The sequence below is a fragment of the Pipistrellus hanaki genome (assembly GCF_964339955.1).
Source record: "Pipistrellus hanaki genome assembly, chromosome: 9".
Lineage (NCBI taxonomy): Eukaryota > Metazoa > Chordata > Mammalia > Chiroptera > Vespertilionidae > Pipistrellus > Pipistrellus hanaki.
Genome location: NC_140511.1, coordinates 22,128,145 through 22,155,148, shown reverse-complemented (window position 1 = coordinate 22,155,148; position 27,004 = coordinate 22,128,145). Strand labels below are relative to the sequence as shown.

The window sequence follows — 27,004 nt, the reverse complement described above, 5'->3', positions numbered from 1 at the left end:
GGTGAAGGCCTGGAGCTGGGTAGGATCTGGGTGAAGGAGGGCAATGTGGGAGGAAGGAAGGGTGGAAGGGAGACAGCTGTAATACTCTCAACAATAAAGATAATAAAAAAAAGCAAAAACAAAAAACACTGAAAAGAAACAAAAGAGAAATGCATGGTTATTTTTGCCAACATATGATATTCTTCCACATCTCTAAATTGATTGATAGCATTTTATTTACTGAAGTGAATAGAACTAAAGCACAAGACCCATGGACACATCACAACAGCAGTACCATGGAATGACATGGCAGGCGACTGAATATCTGTAAGACTGTATTCTTCATAATGAGCCTGTCAGGTCTGTGTGCTAGAACAGCCTGGGAGAATTGCTGCCAAACAGCCCAGTATACCTTCAAGATATGGCCTGGTTATTGCTTATTTTTCTCAAAATGGATACTTAAGTTCTGTTTTTATATATCACTATTATCTTCATTTATTTTGCCACGGCCAAGTTTTATTGAAAAAAAGTTTTTTTAATGCTTTTCTCTTTTAAAATTATTTTATTGAAAAGTTGAACAATGTGACCTCAAGAAACAAACATTATAAATGTCAGGAACTTGCAATTTTAATTGGCACAAAAATCCTCTGCATTATTTTTTCCTAAGCTTGCATTTTTGGAGCTCCATGTTTATTGTTAAAAATGAAAATTAGTCATTGATTTCTCATTTCTTTATTTATTTTATATTGGTTCCTCACCTCTCCATTCACTTGTTTTCCAATGTCCAATAACTACTTTAAAAATTTCACTATTTATAATGTATAAAATGCTTAACTTAGCATTTTGGATTATTGGAAACAAGCAATCACTATGTGGTGTTCAAAGGAGCTACCCTCGTGTGGGTAGTCAACTCTAATAGATGCTTGTTTCATGGCCATTCGTTCTTTGTGTTGAGTTCACCCAAAGCATTAACTGATTTCTATTCACTTGACTTTGGCACTGGGAACACAAAAATACCCTCATATTATTATATTTTAAGACATTGGGCCAACTCATGTGGTACTTATCTTTCTCTGTCTGGCTTAATTCACTTAGCATAATGTTCTCCAGGTCCATCTATGCTGTCGCAAAGGGTAACAAACTGAACTAACAAACAGAGACAGACTCATAGATAAAGAGCAGGCAGACTGCTCTGGTGTGTGTGAGGGGTTGGGGGCAGAGGGCAGAGGGTGTTGGAAAGGTGGAGGAATTGAGCAAGAAAGAAAAAAAAAGAGAAAGAACTTATGGACGCTGACAACAGTATGGTGATTGTTGGGGGATAGAGAGGTGTAGAGGAGATAGTTATGGAAAATAATAAAATAAAGAAACAATTAAAAAATAGAAAACAGAAGGGGGAAAAAAGAAATTGCCTCATATCATCCTGTTGATTACTTTTTTCACCTAATAACATATAATAAACATTCTTTCATGTCAGTACCTTGGGGGTTTTGTGGAGCCAAAGATTTCTCAAACCTTTCAGTAAATTCTCATTTCAGTGGCTTTCTATGTGCAGGATTTCTTCAAATGTTTTCCCTGTTGGTGGCACCCCTTCTTCTATATATAAATTTTTTTTTAGTTTTTCTTCTCAGTGTTACTTAGTATTATTAAATCCTTTTTGTTTAAACAAGTAATCTAATTTGATTAGGTCATAAAACCTTAAAACAAAAACCTGATTTAAAGAAAATCTAGCATAAAGCAATGAAAATAAATAGCTATTTCACAATGTAATAATAATCTTTGGGGGATTTTTAGTGGATTAAGGTTATTTTGAATTATTTTGAATATGGTACAAAATATAATAAGAAGGATTATTGGAGTTGGAATCAAGAGAAGTTTAGAATCCTGGCTCTAGAGCTTAGAACAAAGAAAATGAAGTTTCCAGCAATCCAGTGAATCATTTTAAAATTAAAGCTTTCTCTCTACATCATCATGTTGTTTTGAGAATCCCGTGTGACTGGCTTTGTAATAGAGTTCCTAACACACAATAAAAGTTCATTCTTATTACATTTTGCTTTTACCATCTGTGAAAACCTGTAGTGAAGGTTATTGCTAATTTTAGAGAAAATGGAAGAGATCGATGTAACATATTCACTGTCTGAAAGGATTTGTGTTTCTAATGAAGCAAGTTCATGTAATAACTGTGGTGAGTGCCAACCACCCTCCTCAGCTTCTACCACATGTGAAAATTCAGACTCTACCCAAAACCACCATTAAACCAACAGAGGCCAATGAAGGGGAAATATCAGTTCAGCATGAACACTGAAAATGATTTTCTTTTTCTTTTTCAGTGTACTTAAATGAAGCAGGGTTCAACTTCGTGAGAAAATGCATTCAAGCTGTGGAAACAAGAGGTCAGTACACCTGATGGTGTATCGCTGCTTTCCTGTGGTCCATTCTGATGTACAAATGCTCAGCAAATGAGATGCGTTTAGCCATTACCATGAGATTAATTTACGAAGTTCTGTGATTATATAAATACATAAAGACTTTTACTTGGACCTTCAGTTAATTAAAAAAATCATCCTATAAACATATTTGGTCACATCTTCCTACATAGCCTCAGTTTACTTCTTACTGGTACTGATGGACTCTAAATATTTATTATTGTAAGTACCACTTTAGTTGTTTGTTTGTTTGTTTGTTTGTTGGCTTGTTTTTCTGCTTTAGGGAAGTCAGTAAGATTCTTAACTAGCTTGTGTTCAGCCCCTCCTTCTCCCTATATGATTTCAGTCACTGTCAGGATTTCAGCACCTTCCGCACTCTAGTGGTGACCTCTCTCCTGAAGCCCACTCCAGTGGTCTGTTAGGCAATTACACTTCCAGGAAAACCTGTCTAAAGCAAAACTCCTATTGGGCTGTGGAGTTCTTTAAACTTAGATTCAAATTTTGGTGCTGCCACTTAGAAGTTCTGAGACATAAAATAGGTTTCTTGTATTCTTTGAATTTGTTTCCTTCACCGTTACAGCGAAGATAAAAAATGCCACAAAACTGTTCAACATGCAGAACTCCGTGACCGAAGAAATAGATGAGCAGTGCTATTTCATATTCATATTCAAGTCGTGGAGAATAGGCAGGTGCACTTCACTACTTTGAAGATCTTCAAAGACTTTCAAATCACTGCTCAGTGTCTGCTCTGAGAAATATATGTCTGGTGGGTGTTTCCAGGGGAGGTTTGCTAAAGTGAGACCACAAAACTGGATGAGCAGCTTTCAGATTCTGTGTAGGCATATGTCTGAGTTTTAAACATTCTGTACTTAGGAAGCTGTCTCAAGTCGTTTTCTTGTGATTTTTTCCTTCCCATTAGGCATCACAATTTTGGGCCTCTACCGAATAGGAGGAGTGAACTCCAAAGTTCAGAAACTCATGAACACCACATTTTGTAAGTTTTGGATGAAGCAGTTGCTTAATTTTTGTATTCTCACAGATAATCCAAATCATAGATTTTTGTTGTTGTTATTGTTTTTTGTTTTTCTATATGGCCTATTGCTTATCCTTGAGTTTTTTCAAGTAATATTTTGTATTCAGCTTTCAATGTCCAGTTATAATGAAAGAACAATAAGAATTTGAGCGGGGGGAGGGGTTATGATGTTGGACTTTCACTATAGCGTCCCTTGATTAGCTAGAGTTGAAATGAGATTTATGGTTGCTGGATTCAGATTGCCTGGCTTGGAATCCAGCTCAGCCACTTGAAAGCTTTGTGGTTGTGGGTAATTTGCTTAACCTTTCTGTGCCTCAGCCTCTTCATTTGTAAGCTGAGGATAATGATAGTGCCTGCTTCATTAAGAGCTGTGAGGACTGGAAATTTTAATTCACATGGAGTAGTTAGAAGCATGCCCAGTACATGGTGGACGCTCTGTGATGAGCCATCAGCAATAATTTGACTCGGGAAACTATTATTCCACAGGAAATAGTTGAGGTTTTAGTGGCCCTTTGTTTGGCCTACTTACTTTAGTGCCTGTTGTCTTAATGGTGCAAGTGGTATTTTTTTAATTGAACCATCTAAATATTTTCTTTTTATTCTCTTTAGCTCCCAAATCCCCTCCTGATATGGACATTGATATTGAACTATGGGATAACAAGACAATAACAAGTGGACTGAAAAACTACCTCAGGTGAGCAGGGTTAACTGCAGGCAGAGGTCACTCTGAATGACCTATCCCTGGCTCGGGCAGTCCCCTGGGGATGCCATGCCCCGGGTGTGGGCTCCACTCCTCAGCCCAGCCCCTTTGCTGAAAGGGTGCGAGGTGGTAATGTTTGTGTTTGGTGTTCTGGAACTTATCCTTGATTTCTCAAATAATAAACTTGTTATTTATCAAATAATACACTTATTATTTAAGTTTATTACTTAGTATCTCATGAATACTAAGTAATTTCTGTTTCATGGTAAATTTTTTAAAAAAATATATTTTTATTGATTTCAGAGAGGAAGGGAGAGAGAGAGAAATAGAAACATCAATGATGAGAGAGAATCATTGATCGGCTGCCTCCTGCATGCCCCCTACTGGAGACCATGCCCGCAACCCAGGCAAGTACCCTTGACCGGAATCGAACCTGCAACCTTTCAGTCTGCAGGCCAATGCTCTATCCACTGAGCCAAACTGGCCAGGGCTGTTTCATAGTAAATTTGAATGTAGGGTTCACATGTATTTCTTACAAAATAGGCTGAAATTGAAAGTTGTTTTTCTTAATATTATCCCCATATCTGAGAGGAGCTTTGCTCACAAAGTGAAAAAATGGTCCTTGGGCCTCTCTGTTGAACATCATAATTGTGGCGAGAAGTGCCAAGGGGCACTGGGTCTCTGAGGTCTTTGTTTTAGCACTGCCTGGAGCTCCCCTACTAGGACTTACCCTGCAATGCAGCCTGACACCGGTTCCCAGGAAGCACTGTACATCCGGGAAATAAAGAGATGCTGCCATTGCAAAGTATGCTTCCTTCTCTGTTGCAGGTGCCTTGCCGAACCACTAATGACTTACAAGTTGCACAAAGATTTTATTCTTGCTGTTAGTAAGTATGCTTCCGTTGATGTCGTCTTGTGCTGTATTACTTAGAGGTATAACTTTAAACCAGCTAGTTAAGACTTCTCTAGATATTAAGAAATTGTCAATGTGATACTTAATAGCTTACAATATGCTTTATTAACAAATGAAAAATTGCAGGATGAACTAAATATTTTGTCATTTAATAAGACCTCATTGGAGTGACATTCGGGTGTGATCAGCACAAGCTGTAAGGAATTATTCTAATTACATTTTACTTGATTAATGGATGTCATTTTTTTTACAAGAGCAACTTCGTGGTTAGATGTATAACACTACAGAAATGTACATTTATGCTACTGCCATACACATACTCACATACCATTCCCAAATCTGGAGGGGAAAAACTGTGTTCCCAAATCTGGAGAGAAGAATCAGATATTTTTGGCAGGCAAGAGGCTCTTCCCCCATATTATATTTGTAGTGTTGATGGTCACATATTTATGTCATCTCTTTAGATCAGTGACTGTTAAAATATGATGTGGATAGGTTTAATTCAAAACCTGAGGGGAGGGGGGGGGGGGTCTGTGAGAAACGTGTAACCGGAGGAGTTAGAAATACGTACTTTTAAAAATTGGCATCAGAGTGCCAGGGCGCCATCTGACAGCATCACAACGCTTTGTAACAATTAGGCGTTGGAATTTCATTTTTAAGATGTAGGAGGTGTGCCTGTAACAAGGGTTTTTTTCACAACCCAAGAAAGAAATCTTTGCATTATTTTATTACCACACATTGTAATGCCACAGGAAACGTTGTCTGCTGATATCAGTGTCAGATAAAGTTGAGTGGCCTGGGCTTTTAATCCAGCATACATGGCTGACCACATGATCGGTGAATAGATATGTTCAACTGTGCTACTGAGCTTCCTCCTGAAAGCTCCCCATCTGATGTTCTCTTTATGAAATCTACCTTTGGGAAATTGTTACAGAGAACCGGGATAATAATCAAACAATGCTGGAGAGCTTGGAGTCACACTTTATTAGGTGCCGGTCCAGAGGAAAATGTCTCTCAAGTTCTGGGCCCCCAAATGGAGGAATTTTCCCTATTTATATGTTTTTACCTTCCTTGTCTCCCAAATGTGGGGTGTTTCCGGCCCCCTTTGCAAAGAGCCCCTATGTTTTGAGGCCTTGAGACCTCAACCAAAGGCCTGGCCTGGCGCCAGCACTGATAATTTTGTCCGGGGAAGGTTTAATCGGCTCTCTGATGTGGGAGTAGTCTTATTTTCCTTAATATTTAAGCAAGCAAGCATTTATAGAAGCCAAATAACAGGGTTAAAATTTCAAACAGCAGTTTTTATATAAATGGACTGGGCCTCTGTTTGCACCATGATTCTGATTCCTCAGAAAAAGAATTCCTGGTTTTTGAATTTGTAAATGCCTGCTTCCGCTAGTTTGATGGAGTCACTGTAGGTTTCAGTATGATAAAGCGTCAGTCACAGTGCCTCACACATTAGGCAGTCTGTAACCCTGGCTGTGGTCACTCCCACCGCTGAAGGTTTGGTTCTGTCCTTGTGTAGCAAAGCCAAAGCAGGCCATGAGTTCCAGTTGTCTAGATGGATATAGTGTGTGGCTAAGAGCAGCGGCCGGTATTAAATAGACATGGGTTTGCTAACTTCTTTTCTCACTAACTCCATGGCCATGGACAAGTTACTGAGCCTCTCTCAGTCTTCGGGAGTGATATGTGATAATAGCCATTTGAAACAGCGCTTTTAGGACATGAAGGGGTGGGTGTGGTTGTGACGATGATTAATGTTTGTGTATATATTTTTAATGCAATTAAAACTTGAGCTTTGCAACCTTTTTTTTATGTTACAGAATCTGATGACCAAAACTACCGGGTGGAGGCTGTACATGCGTTGGTACACAAATTACCAGAGAAAAATAGAGAGATGCTGGACATCTTAATAAAGCACCTGGTCAAGTAATTCTCTGACTTCTGTTGTTCACTTTACTTGTTCAGCTGTTGAAGTTAGGCTTGTCCATGTCATCTTAAGTGTGTGATGGTGCTGGGACATTGGTGTTGTCATGAGAGTCTGTAGAATGTGCTTTAAAAATGAATGAAGAATTTTGAGACATATCTGTATGTACATGTGTATGCACCTAGGTATGAGTACAATATGAAAATAATTACATCCTTTGCAACGGTTAAGCTAATGATGAAAAACTTACGTGTCAACTCAAAAATATATGTGGAAGTATATAGTTTTCCCACAATTCTTTTAGATACATTTTGATCCTTAAGTTTGAAAATGAGTTCACCATATGAGTCCTTTCTTTGGACTCATAGTATCTCTTGGGTCTCTGAAGATGTTTTTGACTCTGCTGCTAGTCATTGGTATATTTAAAAATCTTGATAGATATCACAGTAGTTAGGTTTCTCCAGAGAAACAGAGTGAATAGGATGTTTGTGTTTATGTATACACATACTATATATACACTAGTGGCCCAGATTTGTGCACTGGTGGGATCCCTCGGCCTGGCCTGTGCTCTCTCGAAATCTGGGACCCCTCCAGGGATGTCAGATGGCCAGTTTTGGCCTGATCTATGCAGGCCCGATCCAGACAGGAGGGAGCCTGACCCCTGCATGCTGGAGACCCAGAAAGAGTTGATTTTGCAGCTGGAATCCAAGGCAGCCCTGAGACCGAATGCCTCTTTCTCAGGAGACCTCCTTTTCTTTTTAGACCTTCAACTAATTGGATAAAGCCCACCCAAATTGTGGAGGGTAATCTGCTTTACTCAGAGTCTACTGATTTAAATGTTAATGTTATCTAAGAAGAAAAATACCTTCACAGAAACAGCTGGAATTATGTTTTACCATATGTGTGGGCACTGTGGTGTCACAAATTTGGCCATAAAATTAAACATCACATATCTATCTTTGAGACTCTCTCTCTTTCTCTTTCTCTCTCAATCTCTCAATCCAGAAGTTTGTTTGCCATGCCACTGGAAACTAAACAAAAGTCCAAATTCACGATTTAAACTTATTTCAGAATCCCCTTACCGTTTCTTCCATTTTTTTCTAATTTATTTTTATTTAATTTATTTAATTTGTTTTGTTTCTATTCCTCATATAACCTCTTTCACCTCCCCCCTGCTCTCCCCTCAACCCCTCAGTCACCACAAGGTTATCTGTGTCCATGAATTATTTCTCTTTCTTTTTTACTCAATCGCTTCACATACACACCCAACTCCCAGTCACCACCACCAGAGCTGTCTGACTACTCTGTACCCATGAGTCTGTCTCTATTTTGCTTGTTAGTTCATTTTGTTCATTAGATTCCATATGAGTGAAGTCATATGGTACTTGTTTTTCTCTGATTGGCTTATTTCATTTAGCATAATGTTCTGCAGGTCCATTCACACTGTCACAAAAACTGTTAGACATTTTTCATCTTAATGAATACCATGATTCATAATCAAATAATTCATTCCTCCTTTGTTTGCTAGAGGTAGTAACCAAATTTATGCTAATTTTAGTCATGCACATTTGAAATAATACTACATAACCATTAATAACTCTCAATGTGCAGGCTTTGAGATAATATTAAATTCCCCCATAGGAATCCACTTGGAATGGCATAATTTTAAGTTTATTTTTAACTGTTGCCTATGGCAATACCTTTATTGCTAACAAACAAGGACTCATCCTTTGTTAGAATTAGTCTTAAATTATGTTTTTGAATTTGTGTAACCTCTTGATGAAATTTAAGCACATGTATTTATTGGTCATTCTCTTGTTGTATTCAAGCTGTTTTTCTAATAATGTGCTTTTTAAATTGGCATGAATGTTGTTTCTTAATTATCCGGAGTATTAGATGAACACAAGCTTCACCCTTAATTTGAAAGTGTGTTGTTTTGATAACAAGGAATAGCAGGACAGGGTATCTGGTCATATAAAAGTGCTTAAAATTCTCTTGTTCATCCTTCATCACCATTCCTGGCTCTTATCTTTTTTCTTTTTTTCTCCCTGTTGTTTGTTTACTGACTTTTTGAAGCTACTTTTTATAAAGTCTCTATTTAAAAAATATATATTTTATTCAATTAAAAAACAACAGTTCACACATTTTTCCCCACACCTGACCCCACATCCTCTTACAACCACCAATCTGTTTTCTATATCTGTGAGCTTGTTGTGTGTGTTGTTTTTCTTTTTGTTATTCTTTAACATTCCACATATGAGGGAGATCATATGGTGTTTGTCTTTCTCTGTCTGACTTGTTTAATTTTCAGCATAATGCTCTTGAGATCCTTCCATATTTTCATAAATGGCAAAGTTTCATTCTTTTTTACGTGTGGGTAATATTCCGTTGTTAATACATACCATCATTTATTTATTCGTCCATCCATTAGTGGACACTTAGGCTGTCTTCATGCCTTGGCTGTTGTAAATAGTGCACAGGAGAGCATGCATCTTTTCTAGTTATTTTGTTTGTTTGTTTGTTTGTTTTTTGTATAGTAGAATGTGTGCTCTAATGACTTAAGTAAATTATAAACAACTAATAACATTCTTAGTTCCTGGCAACCTTATGACTCAGGTAAACTATAAACAATTAACAACATTCTTGGTCCCTATCAACCTTATGTGGCTTAAAAAAAAAAAAAAAAAGAAAGAAAGAATTTAAGACCTGTGACCTGGATTACTCACTGGCCTAAAGAAACAACAACTTAATGACTAATTCCAAATCTCCATTAATTAGCTCTGAGATGTTATATAAATCACTAGATGTCTAGTGCATGAAATTCGAGCCCAGGTAGGATCCCTAGCAGCTGCTGGCTGACAGCCAGGACTCCCACACCCTCCCCACACTCCCCTGCTGCCTGCTGCTGACCAAGGCCTCCCTACCTGGGGTTGGCCAGCCGGTCCCACCCCCTGGTCAAACTCAGCAAGGGAACAATTTGCATATTAGGGTTTTATTATATAGGATTGCTTCCTTTCTGAGGATCCTTTATTTTTATTTATTTTTTTTTCTTCTTAAAACAAGGCCATCTGTGGTTCTTCTTTGATTCTAACTTTAAATATTCAGAACTGCAATTGGATATCTGTTACCTTTAGGAGTAGAGGGATTAAGGTGCAGAAATGGATGAAATGTGGGTGAGAAGCGTCTGTGTTAACTCAGGAACCCAGCAGATGGAAAATTCAGTGAAGAGTAAATTGGTCATCAAAATATTCTATCTCTTCTGACACAGTCATCAACTCTCTTTTTCTAAATAGAGCACACTTTTAGGATTTCTAAATGTATTTCCAGTGAGCTTTATGTTAATCATTGTCCAGTTTACTTACACTACCAAGAACTTTTATATTTTAGAAATCGTTCCTAAAGCCAATGTAATTACAGGAAGGATATTATTTTGAGATCTTATTTCACTTAATTTAATTGATTATTTCATTTTCTCAACCCTATAAGGGTTGCTATACTTACTAAATGAGGAAACTGAAGCCTAAAACTATTAAATGACTAGGCTGACTACACCCCACTTCCAAGTTGGATGGATTCATGCTTTGATTCCAGATAGACTCTGTCTTTCCAGACTACTTTCTTAGTACATTCTCTAATATATATTACCCACAATCAATATGTAATATTTGTTATACAAGAAGGAAACTTGGGATGAAACTCTTGTTAGTCTAACCAAGAGTCTTCTTAGATAGTTCTCTCTCGGGCACAGGGGACATTTCAGTCATTAGGACAGTCAGCATATCCTGTCCTGTACTAAGAATTGCATGGGTAACCCAACATCCTGGATTCCCCATAACATTTTACTTTGAGTTTTGGGATATAGTTAGTGATGCATGCTCAGATATAAATATAATCTTATGTGTTACACTCCTTCCTAGAATTTTCCATTCTAAAACCCGGCTGGAAGTAACAGAGAAAAGGCAGTGGTTAACTTAGGAGAGTGGTCAAAAGAATGAGGTTTCTTTTCCTCTGAAGAATATATCCAGTTTCTAAATTAGTTAATTAGTCAAAATCATCTTTGATAACTACCAAGATTACTTTGCTCAGGTCAATAACATCAGGCTTTTTGTTTCATTTCCAACACTGATTTCCTCTTCCTGTTTCCTTTTCTTCCTGTTTTTCAGCACAGTGGCCAGCACTTACAGAAGCATTCAGGGGAGGCTTAGAAAGATAAGGAAGGAAGGAAGGAAGGAAGGAAGGAAGGAAGGAAGGAAGGAAGGAAGGAAGGAAGGAAGGAAGGAAGGAAGAAACATGCATTGGCCAGTTGTCTTATGTGAGGAGCTCAAGGAAACCTTTGATTTGTACTCAGGAGACCTGAATTCAAATAGCATCTCTGTTCCTAATTTGCTGTGACCTCAAGTACATCATTTTTACTTGAGGAGCTTTGGTTTTTTACCTGTATAGTAGGAGAACCTGACTTCCTGGGAGGATTAAATGTAATAATATCTGAAAGTGCCTGGCAGTAGGTTTTCAACAATATGTTTAGTGAATCCAAATAAAATTACAACCAGCCTACTCTAAACCATCTGTTCTAAAAGAAGTATAGCACTGTAGAAGATACAAAAGGGTCTATAATCTGTCTCTTCAGGGTGATTGCACTCACTTTACGAAATCAAGATCTCCTCCCCCGCCCCCTTCAATATATTAACTTTTGTAATTATGTTTTACTTTGGCTATGTTAATTTCTTATGTCATTTTTGACTATACTCATTAATGCCAATTGGAAGTGACTGAACCTGATTACTTGGAAAAATTAGCCTGTAATGGGATGTTTTACATTTTATTTATGTCGCAAATTTGGTAGTTGAGAACATTGTATAATTACTAAACGTTTAACTTAAGATATGTTTGTTGCTCTTGTTTGCAGAGTATCACTACATAGCCAGCAGAATCTCATGACTGTCTCAAACCTCGGTGTCATATTTGGCCCAACTCTTATGAGAGCACAGGAAGAAACTGTGGCTGCTATGATGAATATTAAGTTTCAGAATATTGTCGTTGAAATTCTGATAGAGCACTATGAAAAGGTAGGCTGAATTTTCACGTGGGAGTATCAAATTTTGTACGTTGCATTCCTATCATCTCGATTTTTCATTTGCATCATCTGCGAGCTTCACATTGTGAAATCAGATTCATATAATGTTAGTCTTGTAAATTTTATATAAATCATGTCTTCGTGAGGACTCTGACTTTTCTTTTTCTTGTTCAATTTTTAAATCCTCCTCAAAACCTTCTGACCATGTGATCTCCTTTCCTTCTCCATCATTTTCCTTTACATATTTTCTTCTGCCCTAACCAGTTTGGCTCAGTGGATAGAGCGTTGGCCTGCAGACTGAAAGGTCCCAGTTCTATTCCAGTCAAGGGCATGTACCTTGGTTGTGGGCACATCCCCACAAGGCAGCTGATCTATGTTTCTAACTCTATCTCTCTCCCTTCCTCTCTATAAAAATCAATAAAATATATTTAAAAAATAAAGATTTTCTTCCCGAACACTTATATAATCAGATTTTTGCACATATTCAGATAATACTTTAGAATAACTTTGTGGTTAAGTTTCTTTTAACACTTTAATCTCTCTGGAATTAGACTCTAATTATACAGCAGAGGTGATATTCTAAATAAAACCAAGGAAAATATTCTGGAGCAGTCTTGAAGTCATCTCTAGCCAGTCCCCCAGGAGGGTGACTTTATAAGAATGGGATCTTAGAATAACTATGGAAATTGGAAATTGGGGAAGCCGAATTGATTGCATTATTAACAAATTCAACCACTGAAGGTCTAAACATTTTGTGATGCCTGTCAGATCTAGTCCTTGTAAGAGAATGACTGTGACTCCTTCTCCTCACAGCCAGGGAGCACGTGGCTGCCTCCTGTCGCTGTGCTCAGACCTGGCACTTTTCTTGACCATTCAGATGCAATGGCATGGCGGCTAAGAAATGAGCATTCTGCTGGGGAAATGGTACAACCAAAGGCTATGTTTAGCATGAAAGGGGGAAGACAGTTATCACACAAAAAGAATCAACGTGTCTCAACATTGACATTTGTTCCTATTTGAAACGTTTCTTAAAATGATTGGGGAATCTGAACTTCACTGTTGGGGAAGCATCAAAAGGAAAACCCAGCGGAAACCGATTTGGCTCAGTGGATAGAGCGTCGGTCTGCGGACTGAAAGGTCCCAGGTTCGATTCCAGTCAAGGGCACGCACATTGGTTGCAGGCACATCCCCGGTAGGGGGTGTGCAAGAGGCAGCTGGGTCGATGTTTCTCTCTCATCAACGTTTCTATCTCTCTATCTCTCTTCCTTCCTCTCTGTGGAAAATCAATAAAATATATATTTAAAAAAAAAAAGAAAAAAGAAAATCCAGAGAAGAAACATTCCTCGGTGTAAATGGGAAAGAAAGTTGTCATTATTCTGGGATTCACTTAATGTACCTATTTTTTGGTATTAAGTATCTCTTTCATACAACTGATGAAGCAGCATATAATTCTAAGATTACGTGGCATATAAGTCTCAAAGCTTCTTTTCTGATGATGAAAATGGCAATTTCACCCTTCTGTTGACCGTGGCCCATTGTTCCTCCGTGTAGATCTTTCACACTGCCCCGGACCCCAGCATCCCTCTTCCTCAGCCTCAGTCTCGGTCTGGGTCCCGAAGGACGCGAGCCATCTGCCTCTCCACTGGCTCCCGGAAGCCCAGAGGGAGGTACACTCCGTGCTTGGCAGAGCCTGACAGTAAGTGTGCCGGCCTTGGGGAGAGGCTTTCTCCATTCTTCAGTCCAGCCTTTCTCCCGCTAATTAGGTAGAAATAGAAGTGGTTCTCACTGATGCTATCACCCCAAACCTCCCCCACCTCTTACATTTGTATGTTCTCTGTCCGTATAGTGGCAAGGTACTTTGGACAAGCAAATGTATTACTGCTACAAAGGAAATAATTAGTTTGCTCAATGCCCCCCCACCACCACCACTTTTTCCCCCTGCAGCTGTGATTAAGTACATGAGGTGCTACTTTGTGGAAGCTTTTGTCCTATTGTCAAAGTGGTAGAGAGGAAAGCGAGAGAAAGACTGGCTGAGGCATTTTCTTTCTTTCTCTCACATTATGTTCTTAAAGCATCGTCTCTTGGGTATCAAAGTATCTCAAAGAGAGGGAAAAAAGAAATAAGAGGAACTATACCACGCATTATCACTAACTTAGTGTTCTCAGCCAGGCCCCAAGACGAGGTGGAGGCAGCTTGAGCCCATAAGATGTGTTAAACTGGCCATTTTCATTCTATTTCATACCCCTAAAACCCCCATTTTTTCCACAATCAATATTTAATAGAAACCATTACTTTTTTAATTGAGACATATTTGAACACTTTTTACAGTTTCTCTGATTTTTTTTTTTTCTTATACCTTACTTTTAGGAACATTAAAAAATACACCCAGTTAAGCAGCCAGTTTCTTACATTGCTATATTCTTAACAGGAAATGGAAAAAGCCCTCTCTTTTCCATTGAGAGCAGCTTGTGATTTGCAGCTGCATTTAATGGTCCCTTTGAATGGAGGAGGCCTGGGATGCATTGTAATTCAGAACCACCTAAGATGAGAAAAGTTAAAAAAAAAAAAAAAAAAAGTCAGAAATATGTCTTCCATATCCTTTTCATTGGTTTTTTTAGTAATATCATCATGGAATCATTTTTCTTACTTGTTCTTACTTGCGAGCCCTGTTTCAGAATTTTGTCTGAATTCAGGTCAGCCACTCATCCTGTCAGGAGTAGCATCGTTTCATAGGGCAGGGCACATATAAAATCCCCCTTGAATAGCACTGAAAAATGCATTCACCAAGTTCAAATGCATATCTTCAAGGCTGTCTCCAGGCCTGAGGACAGCTCTCCAGGCCAGGGGAAGGCCCATCACTTCAGTGGGATCAGGCGGCCACAGACGCTGTGTGAGGTGGAGAATGGAAGGGTTTTGGTTGGCGCTGTTCCCCACAGAGAGCCTCTGTCCTTCCTCTCCCCCGCCCCTGCCCAGGCGACTCCTACAGCAGCAGCCCCGCCAGCACACCCATGGGGAGCATTGAGTCCCTCTCCTCTCACTCCTCGGAACAAAACAGCACCACCAAGTCCACCTCCTGCCAGCCCCGGGAGAAGTCCGGAGGGATTCCCTGGATCGCATCCCCGTCACCTTCCAATGGACAGAAAAGTCTCGGTCTCTGGACAACCAGTCCCGAATCCAGTTCTAGAGAAGATGCAACCAAAACGGATGCAGAATCAGATTGCCAGAGCATGGCCTCCGTCACCAGCCCCGGGGACGTTTCCCCGCGCATAGACCTGGCCAAGAAAGGCTCTCATGGGACTTCGGGGCAGAAAAGAGCCTCGGCTACCTTCCTCAGGTCCATCGCTGCGGCTGAAGGTGAGCCGGAGTGGAGCTTATGCAAAATGTCATGAGCTCCGTGCAGCTTTGCCGGATTGTTCCGCGTGATTAATCAAGGGAGAAGTTAATGGGGCAGGGACGAATGATGCTTATCTAGTTTGTTCCTGAGCTGGGGTTTTCCAGACTCCTCTGCGCCCAGACTTTCTCCCTGGCTCTCCCTATTTCCGCGAGGTGCTGTCTTTGTAATTGCTGTCGATTCTGATCTCCCTGAGTGACGGGCGGCCGTGCTGGGGAACATTCTGTGCAGTCTTGTTTGGGCTCAGAGAAGAATGCTTCCTTTTGTGATGCGCGTGGACTGTGCTGTTGCTATTATTTGGTTAATAACACCTTGCCTGTTTTCTTGGGGGGGCTTTCTTTTCCAGGAAACAAGAGCTACAGTGGTTCCACTCAAAGCTTAACGTCCATCGGCTCCAAAGAGACGCCTAAAGGCCCGCCGAACCCAGACCTGCCCCCGAAGATGTGCAGGAGGTTAAGGCTAGACACGGCCTCCAGCAATGGCTACCAGCGTCCGGGCTCCATGTGAGTGAGGGGGGTTTGCCAGGTCTGAAGGGGGTGCATGGGGCTGAGGTGTCCAGGGTGCTCTTGGCACTTCCACCCCTGAATGCCTCATCTGGAGCGTGGACGTGGCCGACTTCTGTAGGACCGTACCGTCTCCTAAACGTGATGTGGAAGTGACAGAGGATAAGCTAACCTACCTCATGGGCAGGCACGCCAAGTGCTTTCCTCAGACGCAGAACGATGGCTTAAGGACATGCAAATAGGTGTATAATAGAGTAGCGATGGGCTCAGAAGCTGCAAACCTTCCTATCAAAGCTAAAACATCAGCTTGCCAGCTGAGGAGACTGGGTGCCAGGCCCAGATGACAGTCCCTCCTCCTCCCCCTGCCCAAACTTTTCTGTTAAAAATAAACTGCTTTCTGGCTCTGAAGGTTGGCCTTTTCTCCTCCTGGTCTCATGACTCCCCGTCTGAGAACTCAACTGGTTTAAACAAGTTCTTAGAGAACAAGGAACTTGACAAGCAAAAGAAGTCAGTCCTTCTCATCCAAAGAAACGACCCGGAAGTGTAGAGAATGAGAAGGTAGGGTGCATAGATGTGAGCAGAAAGGGGGGTCAAAGAGGAGAAAAATGGGAACTTTGCCTAAACAACTAAGCAAAACCCAAAGAGGCTTTTGCTGAGCCTTTCTGAGTGCTGTATCGGGTGTCACTAGACGTCCTGACACATGTTTTCATCCACTGCATCCAGTGGGTCCTATAAACCTCATTTGAGAAATTATGGGAATTGATACTCAAAATTCACAATATTGCACATTGAGTTAATTCAACTAAAAATACTAATAAAAAATTTTAAAGAGCATTTAATGAACCAATCTACAGACCCTCAGCTAGTACGTGTAGAGCTGGGGTAAATTAAATGTGCTCTACATACTGTGCCCATTTTCAATATCGTGGTATTCCTGACATTTAATTTTCCCTCAAAAGTCCAGTAAGACATTTTACTGAGATTGTTTCAATACAAAGTGTCTTAAATTCATTTCTTCCTTTATCTGACACAAATCTCTTGGTCTCAGAGTGTGTTTAATAAACATTGTCTCTCTGGGTCAGAAATTTAACTGCCATGATATAGACAAGTATATTGATAAATCTGTCTGCTCTCCAATATATGTGGTTCTAGCCACTAAGGAAATTAAATTTTAAACTAATATGTCAAGGGAGATGGGATAGGAAAAAGAGGAGAGCTTTTGTTTTGTTATTTTACTGATAGTAAAAGATGAGATTAAGGAGAGAGTGTATGTGTCAGGTTCTGAGAGAATTTTTCAAAGAAATAAAATAGATTTTAAAAATCTGCAATACTAAGGAATTTTATATCTCTTCTGGTATAGATAGAAACGTTTCTAATTACTGAAGGTGGCTTAGTTTTCATTTTTCTCATTCTCTACCTAATGTTATCATCTCTTTACAGACCATTCCCCTCACCCCCAAGATTTGAAACAAGATTTGAATCCACAAATTTATTTAATGGCCATATTTTCAGAGTTATCTCTTCCCATATTATGGGAACTGTGTTCAAATATTAAAGGATACGCAAAGTAGTTTTAGAATTAGTTTTGTCTTAGCTATCAGAATGAACAATTCTTTTGTCATGTAGATTTGATTTTTCTCTTGTGGATTCACAGCAGTCTATAATGTTGTTGCCAGGGGCAAAGTAGGGATAAAATGTTCCTTTTTACTGCTCCCACTTTTCTGAGGTAGAAAAAAATGAGGACAGCAAGATCCCCAGAGGGGGTAGCTTTAGGTTTATTACAGTCTGATACTCCTTGAACTGAAACTTTCTTCCACATTAAACCTTAAAACAATGAAAAGTCAGGTCAAATTTTGGGGACAGTTCTTAAGTAATCACTTTTGTTTAACTGATAAACTCCGAATTTCATTTTGAACTGAATGATTTTCTAATCGATTTAATGAAACTTGCATTGTCAAATTATTTTTCAGTGTGGCAGCGAAAGCCCAACTGTTTGAAAATGTTGGTTCGGTGAAGCCAGTTTCTTCTGGGCGGTAAGTCTTTAAAACAAAGTAAAAAATAAGTAAATCAGTGGTGAGGTTGTTGCCTTGTGTGGACATGGGGGGTCATCTTTGGCGGCTCTGCCCCCCATTCTGCAGATGGTCACGTCCAATTCACTGTCTCTTCACGGGGAAGAGGTAATGTGTGAGAGCACTATTTAGTGTCTTACACTGTGAGTGTGATGCTTCATCTGCTAAGATCTTCATAAAGGAAGAGTTCTTAAAAAACAAGTTTTCCAGAAGACACCAAAGACTCCTTTGGTGACAGTTTGTGGAAATTTCTCAAAAATACTTGACTTTAAAATTATAGAACTTTTTTCTAGAAGCAGTTTTATTGTTGTTGTTGTTCTTATTGTTGTTATTCTTTCCAAAGCCTAGAAAGGCCCTCACACATTAGTTCTTTAAACTTCCCCACCAGAGTTGGTATCTTTCAAGGATATTGGTTGGTGCATTGAGTTCATATGGCAGATTATAGACTGTTTGCATGGATCTTACCTCTGCTTAGCATCTTTAACTTCTTCCTTCTTTATCCAGGCATGGTGAAGACTAGGCACCGTGCCTGTCAGAGCCAATGTCATTTTTCTCTGAAACTGTCATTATTTTTAGGCCTTAGTGGGAGGGATTTAACCTTGCTACTTGTAGTCTGTGCAGCTACATGGTTGAATTGCTCCACTAGATGGAGCCCTTTTATTAGGAAGCTGGAAACAATTAACTCAAGTCCTGTTATCAGAGATGATCCCACAGGGCTTTAAAACAGCAAGCTGTGGAAGTAAATCAGAATGCTGTCATATCATAAGATATCCTCAAATGTTCAACAATCAGTCTGTGCATTTTTAATATGCTTTTATCAATACATTCTAAATACTGCTATAAATCAACTTCTTTTTATTTATTTATTGATTACGGTATTACATATTACATATGTGTCCTCATCCCCCTAACATCCCCCTAATCCTCTCCCCTCCACCCATACCCTCACCCCCCTGCTGCCTCTGTCCATTGGTTAGGCTTATACGCATGCATACAAGTCCTTTGGCTGATCTCTTCTGATGGCTGTCAGCAATTACGGTCTTTGTCAACAGCACTGTGGACCACGTTGTAACTTTTCATCCAGAGACAGGGACCTAGGGACACAGTGGACTTTTAGACGTTGTGGAGTTTGCCATTTGGGAAACTTCTCAGTTTCTCTGTGTAGATGAAGGTGGGGCTTGCTGAGTGTAAAGGAAAAATGCATGAGCATTGATTGGTCTTTGGGGAATGGTTTCATTTAGAGGTCTAGCAAAGAACAACATGAAGGAATGATCAGAAGCAACAGATATCAACGTGGTAGAAGCTGCAAAAAGTCAATTCAAAGGTTACCCTGAGATTCCTAGAAGGACCAGGAAATAAGCACTGTAGGACCTTAGTAAGGGAAATGGTGTCAACTTTCTGTTGTTCAGCTGTATTGCATGGTACCAAAAAGTATCAGGTAACTGTTGAAGAGTTAATGTGTAAGTATTGTTAATATGATAATTAGAAGCTTGAACACATTCAGTTCTTGGCCCCACCACTTCCTATGTGTATAACCTTGGAGTTACAGAAGAAATCTATTGTCTCTATAAAATGAAAGTGACAACTCTGTTTTCACCTAGTTGTTGTAAATTTCAAATACAAAGCAATCTATTTGGCAAGTTCTCCACAGATGATCTGTACAATAACAACTATATTGTTATAATAATTTTTATTGAAACTATTAAAGATATTCAAGCTTCTAATTATCATATTAACAATACTTACACATTAACTCTTCAACAGTTACCTGATACTTTTTGGTACCATGCAATACAGCTGAACAACAGAAAGTTGACACCATTTCCCTTACTAAGGTCCTACAGTGCTTATTTCCTGGTCCTTCTAGGAATCTCAGGGTAACCTTTGAATTGGACCTTGAAGAACACTAGAACCAGTAGTAAGTAGTAGGAAGACTAGTTATGTTTGTGGAAAAGACCAATAAGGAGATTCCAGTGCATGATCCTAAGTAACAGAAAAGTAACATCGCTGGGAGCCACCACAGGCATGCTGGGAGTCATTGAGCAGAGGGGTGATCTAATCAGTGATATACCCAACAGATCATTCCAAGTGGATTTTCTAGGAATTGTGAAGAGGAGAGTACAGTCAACCATGTTGGATGGAATTGGTGAGATTTAAAGGCCTTACATAAAGCAGTAACAAAAGCATGAAAAGCAACAAGGAGAGCTTTTTGGTAGGATCGGGATTTGGCAACTGCTTTGATACTGGAGTGAAAGACAGGTAATGAAGATTCCGAGTATCAGAAACAATTGCAGCTTAGTTTCTGGTCTCAGCCTATAATTAAACGGAAGAGAGGAAAGTTGTAGCCACAATGTTTGAGGAGCCTGATGAACACTGAGAGGCTTTTAGACGTTGTGGAGTTTGCCATTTGGGAAACTTCTCAGTTTCTCTGTGTAGATGAAGGTGGGGCTTGCTGAGTGTAAAGGAAAAATGCATGAGCATTGATTGGTCTTTGGGGAATGGTTTCATTTAGAGGTCTAGCAAAGAACAACGTGAAGGAATGATCAGAAGCAACAGATATCAACGTGGTAGAAGCTGCAAAAAGTCAATGCGACCATTAGAAGAGGACACTGTTTTCACCCCTCAGACATATCTTACTTCTTGGGATTTTAAAAGATATTATCTGTGTGCATGTCCACTTCCTTCAGCAGTGAAATTCTCAGCAACCAGAAAGTGTGAGGGAGTGCATGTGTGTGTGTGTTTATCATTGTTAAGTGATTCTCCAGAAAACTCTATCAGTTCCTTTTGGGTGACTTTTTTATTTTGCTTATAGTTTAGTAAGCATTGTGAATTTTGCACACTGACCCTATCAAACCTTTGTAAGTCTATTCATCAGCATTAGGCAGCATTTGGCATTGGGATGGGATTTGTGATCAGGTCACCTTCCGTAGGATGAGGGGAAAAATGACTCTCAGGACAGTAGGATGTTATTATCTTACTCTGCCATGCACTAAGAAGCAGGGATTTCAGAATCCTTTGCAAAGGATATCAGCCCCTTCTGAAGAGAGACTCAGTAGCTGGCGGTGTTCTTTCACGTCCTCTTCAGTGCACTGAGGCAGTAAAAGAGGCAGCATTAGCACCTGGAGAGAAAACTTCACTGTCACACAAGTCTGCATTAAATCATCAGAGCTCTCTGCTGAGTTAACACCTGCAGTTACGGAGCTCGGCAGAGAAAATTACACCTGTCTAGACACATGCACAGATAATTGAAAAGTCACGACAAGTATTTTTTGTACTGTGTATTTTTGACACAGTTAACAACATCCTTTTATTTCATGATACAATTATTCTGCTTGCCTTCTCCAGCCATGTAATCTTCTTATAAAATGGCTGAAATATTTTTTAAAAAAATAGTTTAGTTGCCTGTTACTTTCAAAAATTATAACATTGTAAGGATTGTTATACCTTAACTAGAGGCCCGGTGCATGAAATTTGTGCACAGGAGGTGGGGGGCAGGTCCCTCTGCCTGACATGCATCCTCTCCAATCCCGGACCCCTTGGGGGGTTGTCTGACTACCAGTTTAAGCCCGATCCCACATGCTCTCTCCTGCTGGCCTGATTGCCCCTAACTGCCTCTGCCTCAGCCCCCACCACTGTGGCTTTGTCCAGAAAAACATCCAGTAGATGTCTAGTCTAATTAGCATATTATCCTTTTATTAGTATATGTCATTTCTATAACTCTGGATATTGTTTCCCTATGCATCTCTTAATTTATTCTAAGGACTCAAAGCAATAAGATTTTGTTTATTAGAGGAAATTGCTACTGTTAGGAAGTTTGAATTCTTGTAAAATATTTACATATTTTTAAAGAAATGGCTCTGCAACCCTTAATTATATTAGATATCAGATCAAATGATTATATTTGACCTTCTTCTGATTCTTAGAAGTCTTAAGGACTTGGCAGCATCCTCTACCCCCACCTCCCACCCATGTCAGCCAATAGACCCATGTGTGTGCTGACACACATGCATACACACACACACACACACACACACACACAGCTCTTTAGGGTAAAGCCCTGTCTTCTCTGGGTGCCTGCATTCCTCAATTCTCCCTTAAGCCATGGTTCACTGGGATGTGGGCTAGTGGTCATTCCCCCGCCTGGCTGCTGTGGGATCCCCTAGCCAGCTTTCCAAAGTACAGCCTGAGCCTTACCTCTGATGAAGCCAATGCTGGGAGCAGGGCTGGAGCTTTCCTCCATAAGCTTTTCAGTCTTCAGATATCCACTTGGGAACCCTGGTCTCAATGACCTAGGCTCTGGAAGTATAGAGGTTAGACTCGGGGTCAGGCTCAACAGAGAAAAGAAATCATGTGATGCTGGTGCTTTAAGAGAACTGCTGATGCTTGTGTGCTGATGAAGTACTAGAGCCAAAGGAAAGAAAGACAGGGGCTTTGACTGTTTAAAAGGACTCATCATGTTTTTTTCTACTCATTTATTCAAGAAATATTTAATGAGTTTTACTACCAGGCTTCAGGCATTGTTCATGAATGTTACATTCTGATTAAAAGAGAAAACAACAGACTAATAGATACAGCTGCTATGCAGTCTTCGGAGGGTCTGACAATGGCCTGGGCAGCTGCTTTAGAGTGTGCGCAGGGAAGACATGACCTTCAGCAAAGTTCAGGAAATTTTAGATGAACAGAAGTGCACAGCACGTGAGGATCAAGAAGAAAACATCACAGGGCCAGGGCTCAGCGGGCCTGGGCGGGGATGAGATTGGCATGTTGCAGAAGGTGAAAGGGCAGAGGGGATGAGCCCAGCAGGTGAGCAGAGGCAGGAGAACTGACAGGCACCTGCTTGTGCATGGAATGGAGCTGGAGCTGGACACCATGAAAGGGCTGTTCTCTGGGAAATAGCATGATGCTCAGAACCTTTTCCAAACTGTCCTCTGGCTGCCCTGTAGAGGATGGATTGCAAGGCGACAGAATGGGAAGCCTAGAGGATTTGGGATGGTGGGAAGCCATTCAGTCAGTGAGTCGCGCCACACATGATGTTGGCATGGATACGGGTGGTAGAGATGCTGAGAAGTAGGTGGAGCCAGGAGGAGTTCCCATCTTACCACGGTAAAGGGATGTCGCAGAGTAAAGATGACTTGGCTGATGACTTGATTGGTGGCCTCAGATGATGGCCTATTAGTGCTGGCTCGAGTGCTTTTGAATAGAACTCATAGAAAACTCTGAAATGTTGGCTTCTCTTGGGAAACCAGAGTATCTGGCTGTCTGGAACCTGAATCCCCATAGGGCCCAGCTGTTGGGAGCTGAGGCTTGGCTTCCTTTCCTAAGAGACGGGTATGCTCCCTGATTTGCAAAGCCTCTATCTGTCCCCATCGCCCTGACAACGAGGCCACTGCTGTTGGCCATTCACCATCAACTTATCCATCAGGCTTACTTAACTCATTTACTATACTTTGTAGACCTTGTAATTTGGGGAATCTCACCTCTGCTAATCTGAAATGAAAGTGGAGGAGAAAAAAAAAAACTTTAGGGTACCTCTGACCCTCTGTATAGCTGCAAACACAGCCTATTTACCAACAATTAAACAGTGGCATTCTTTAAAACAAACGGGCTGTGGTTACATGTGGAGGTATTGCCTGCAAACACTAGATGAGATGTTGGTTTGCTTTCAATGTTTTCTGATGACGTACCAGTGTTCAGTTTGTGAAAAGTGCACTTTGCACACTTATGTGCCTTTTGTGTATATTATTCTCCAATTACAATCAGAACGTAATACCATTTTTAAGATCATTTGAGCTATGAATGTATTTATTTTTTGAGTTGTTGGTTTTTACAACTAGCCTTTTGCTCTTTCAGCCAAGCCAAAGCCATGTACTCCTGTCAGGCAGAGCACAGCCACGAGCTCTCCTTCCCACAGGGGGCGGTCTTTTCTAACGGTAAGTGCACCCAGTGCTTTCCTTTAAGGAAACAAAGGAACACATCAAATTCCTCTGGACCCCAGCTTCCTTCCCTGTGTATGTGTGTGAGAGTGTGTGTGTGTGTGTGTGTGTGTGTGTGTGTGTGTGTGTGTTGGGGAGGTGGAGTCTGGATTTAGGGTGGAGGGAAGATGGGAGAAATTGGCTGATTTATTATAAGAATGTAAAGGGCATCTCCATCTTTAAAGAAGCTGTGACATTGTTTTGTAGATTCATGCAGTCTGATGTGGGTGGATTCTTATTCATTAGTGTATATAATTATTTGAAGCTAATGCTGAGTGAGTCACATTAACTTTTTATTTTTTCCAGTGTATCCATCGGTGGAACCAGGGTGGTTGAAGGCAACTTATGAAGGCAAAACAGGACTAGTCCCAGAAAATTATGTTGTCTTCCTCTAATACTGTTTAGTGGATGGCAGTATCTTCATGGTATCCATGGTAACAAATAATACGTGCTATGATTTTATCTGACACAGATATGGCAATCAGCCCACTAAATGAAAACAGACAATTTCTATCAAGTCCTACACCAGCAGACTATGTAGCTCCCTATTAATGGAAAAGGAGAAAAAAAAATGTTCAAATTGTTTGCATTCTTTTTTTTTTTTTTTTTGTGGGTTTTTTTTTTTTTTCTGGTTTCTTATCTTAAAATATCTTTCCTTTTGATAAGTCTCCACAGTGACTCCATAATAATTGAGAATCTCAAATACTGTATAAGCACTAAATCCCAGAAATTTGAAAACTAGAAATTTGATTTAAGCATTTTGGGATCTGCCCTTCACTGTCTGGCATTCTCTGAGAAACCTTGAAATTGTTACTTAAGAATGTAATGTAAATTGCTCGTTTATGGTTTTTTTCTTTAAAAAAAAATACTGCTTTTATATATGATTGTTTTGCTGGTCCTAAACATTTCAAGGAAATAAGTTGTTTTTTCATGTAACTTTATTTTTGTTTACCAAGTAAGATGATAATACTCAAAAGCAACGATGTATATAATGCCTGTAAATGAAGCCAAAATAAGTCAGACACTGAGTCCATTGGAAACACTCCATCCAGCATTCCAGACGCCTTCCATAGGCTTTGAGGAGGGACCAGCAAACTATTTCTGTGAAGGCCTGATAGTGAATATCTTGTCTTTTGCAAGCCCTATAGTCTCCATCACAAAACATAATTGCCATCGTATGGCAGAAAGCAGCCATAGACAATAAGGAAACGGATCAGTGTGGCTGTGAGCCGACACGGCTTTATATATGGACCCTGCAACTTGACGATCACATAATAACCACGACACGAAATAGTCCTCTCTGGCCATTGTCAGCTGCTGGTTCATACAAAAACAGGCGGCAGGTCCTATGGGACTCATGGGTCATGGTTTGCTGAGCCCTGGTTTAGAGGATATGTAAAACTAGCTTTATTACTTGGGGATTTCTATGAAATGTTACTTCATTACATATAAATACCGATAAATTATATGCACATAGTAGCATCATAATAGCATCACAAAAGCATCATTACCATATGAGAAAGACAATGTAAAAGCGTAAGCATACAACTTAAATTCTACTAGTAGCATTGAAGTGTCAAAGAATTCTGTTGACACCTAATTTGGGCTAATGAGAAACTCTGCAAATGATCAAAAAATCTTTAAGATACTAGAAGAGAAGCTATGCCTTCTAAAGTCTATGCTCAGTTGAAACACAATGTAAGCATAAAGGTACAAGGATTCTTAAATTATTTTGAACCACAAAATTTTAAAATGGTTTTTATCATTTTTAGCAGGAATAACATGTGTACATGATTTTTAAAAATGCCATTCAATTTACAGTCTTTATTAGGAATTTCACTGAATTTATAGAGCATAGAAATTTACTGCCCATTTATATATATGCTGTCAACAGCTGGTCACGCATTTTTGTTATTTCAATAATTCTATTTCCGTAATTCTGATGTATCATTTCTATAAATACTTGTGTGTGGCAAAGAGCCTTTCTTCTCAAGATTTCAAAAAGCTGGTTACCTGTCATTTAACCTCCACAGCGCGGGCCCACTGGGCTGTGTTTTACTTGTTACTTCAGAGTTCTCCACTGTACAGACACTCTCAGGTATTGACTGTATAAAACTCTTTTTATGTGATATTATAATCTGTAATCTCAGTCTCTTCTACTTTAAATTAATGTCTCTAGAGTTAATAGAATATACACTCAACACATACACTTGTACGCACTATGCCTTGGAGCATGTATGCCTTTAACATTAAAAATGGAACACTAGAGTAGAATTTAAACGTAGAGAGAATAACAGTAGGTGGGGTCACGGCCAGAAATAAATATCAGTGCGTTGGAATGAAAAACTATTTAATGTTATAAAAGTTAGTAATATAATGAAGAAATCTGATGTTTCTCTCTCTCTCTCTCTTACTCTTTTTTTTTTTTCTCTTTCCTCCTGCTGTTCGTTTTTTGTACACGATAATTGGGTGTTTCTAGAGCTTCTTGATCTCTAGGCCCTTGGTGGCCTTGGTTAGTAATAATAGCTTTGCTGACACCCTGGACTACCCTCTGCTGGAACAGAAGGTTGTCTTTCCGAAGTACCTGCCAGTCCCTTAGTCTGTGCAGCGCTGTCACTGTGACCACCCCTGCCATCGCCTGACATCCTTCCCGATTAGAACCTCTGAAAGGCAAATTGATTTTCTTTTCAAAGACCAACCTGACTCGAGAAAGAGATTCAGAATTCTACTTCACTTGCTGCTGCATAAGGAAATCTCACCCTTCATTGTATTTTCACACAGACCAGAGTGTTCCTGCCTCTGAGTTGTCTGTGAGCTAATTCCCCCATGCTTGCTCATTCGGGAATTAGCCTTTGCTGTCTAGGATGTGGCTTGAAGCTCTTTCTCCTGGTGAGGCATGCCACGTGCTGTGGCCCTTTGTTTGAAACAAGCTACAAAAGTCCTTATTCGAATTGTGTTTTTGTTCGAAGTATTCATCTTACAGATTTTTGAGGATGATTATTTTCTTCATTGCCAAGTACATG

General features: G+C 39.9%; 1 protein-coding gene across 1 annotated transcript in view; it reads left to right on the top strand.

Annotated features, from left to right (window-relative positions):
- The window catches only part of ARHGAP42 (Rho GTPase activating protein 42), a 229,340-nt gene extending 204,810 nt beyond the window's left edge, over positions 1 to 24,530 (top strand). Inside the window, exons 13-24 of the mRNA XM_084894676.1 lie at positions 2,307 to 2,369; positions 3,322 to 3,396; positions 4,045 to 4,129; positions 4,964 to 5,022; positions 6,869 to 6,974; positions 11,879 to 12,038; positions 13,598 to 13,742; positions 15,020 to 15,400; positions 15,784 to 15,940; positions 17,911 to 17,973; positions 23,860 to 23,939; positions 24,288 to 24,530. Of these exons, the coding sequence (XP_084750802.1) occupies positions 2,307 to 2,369; positions 3,322 to 3,396; positions 4,045 to 4,129; positions 4,964 to 5,022; positions 6,869 to 6,974; positions 11,879 to 12,038; positions 13,598 to 13,742; positions 15,020 to 15,400; positions 15,784 to 15,940; positions 17,911 to 17,973; positions 23,860 to 23,939; positions 24,288 to 24,376 (1,463 nt within the window). The 3' untranslated portion in view covers positions 24,377 to 24,530. The remainder of the gene's footprint in view (positions 1 to 2,306; positions 2,370 to 3,321; positions 3,397 to 4,044; positions 4,130 to 4,963; positions 5,023 to 6,868; positions 6,975 to 11,878; positions 12,039 to 13,597; positions 13,743 to 15,019; positions 15,401 to 15,783; positions 15,941 to 17,910; positions 17,974 to 23,859; positions 23,940 to 24,287) is intronic.
- Positions 24,531 to 27,004: the final 2,474 nt, after the last annotated feature.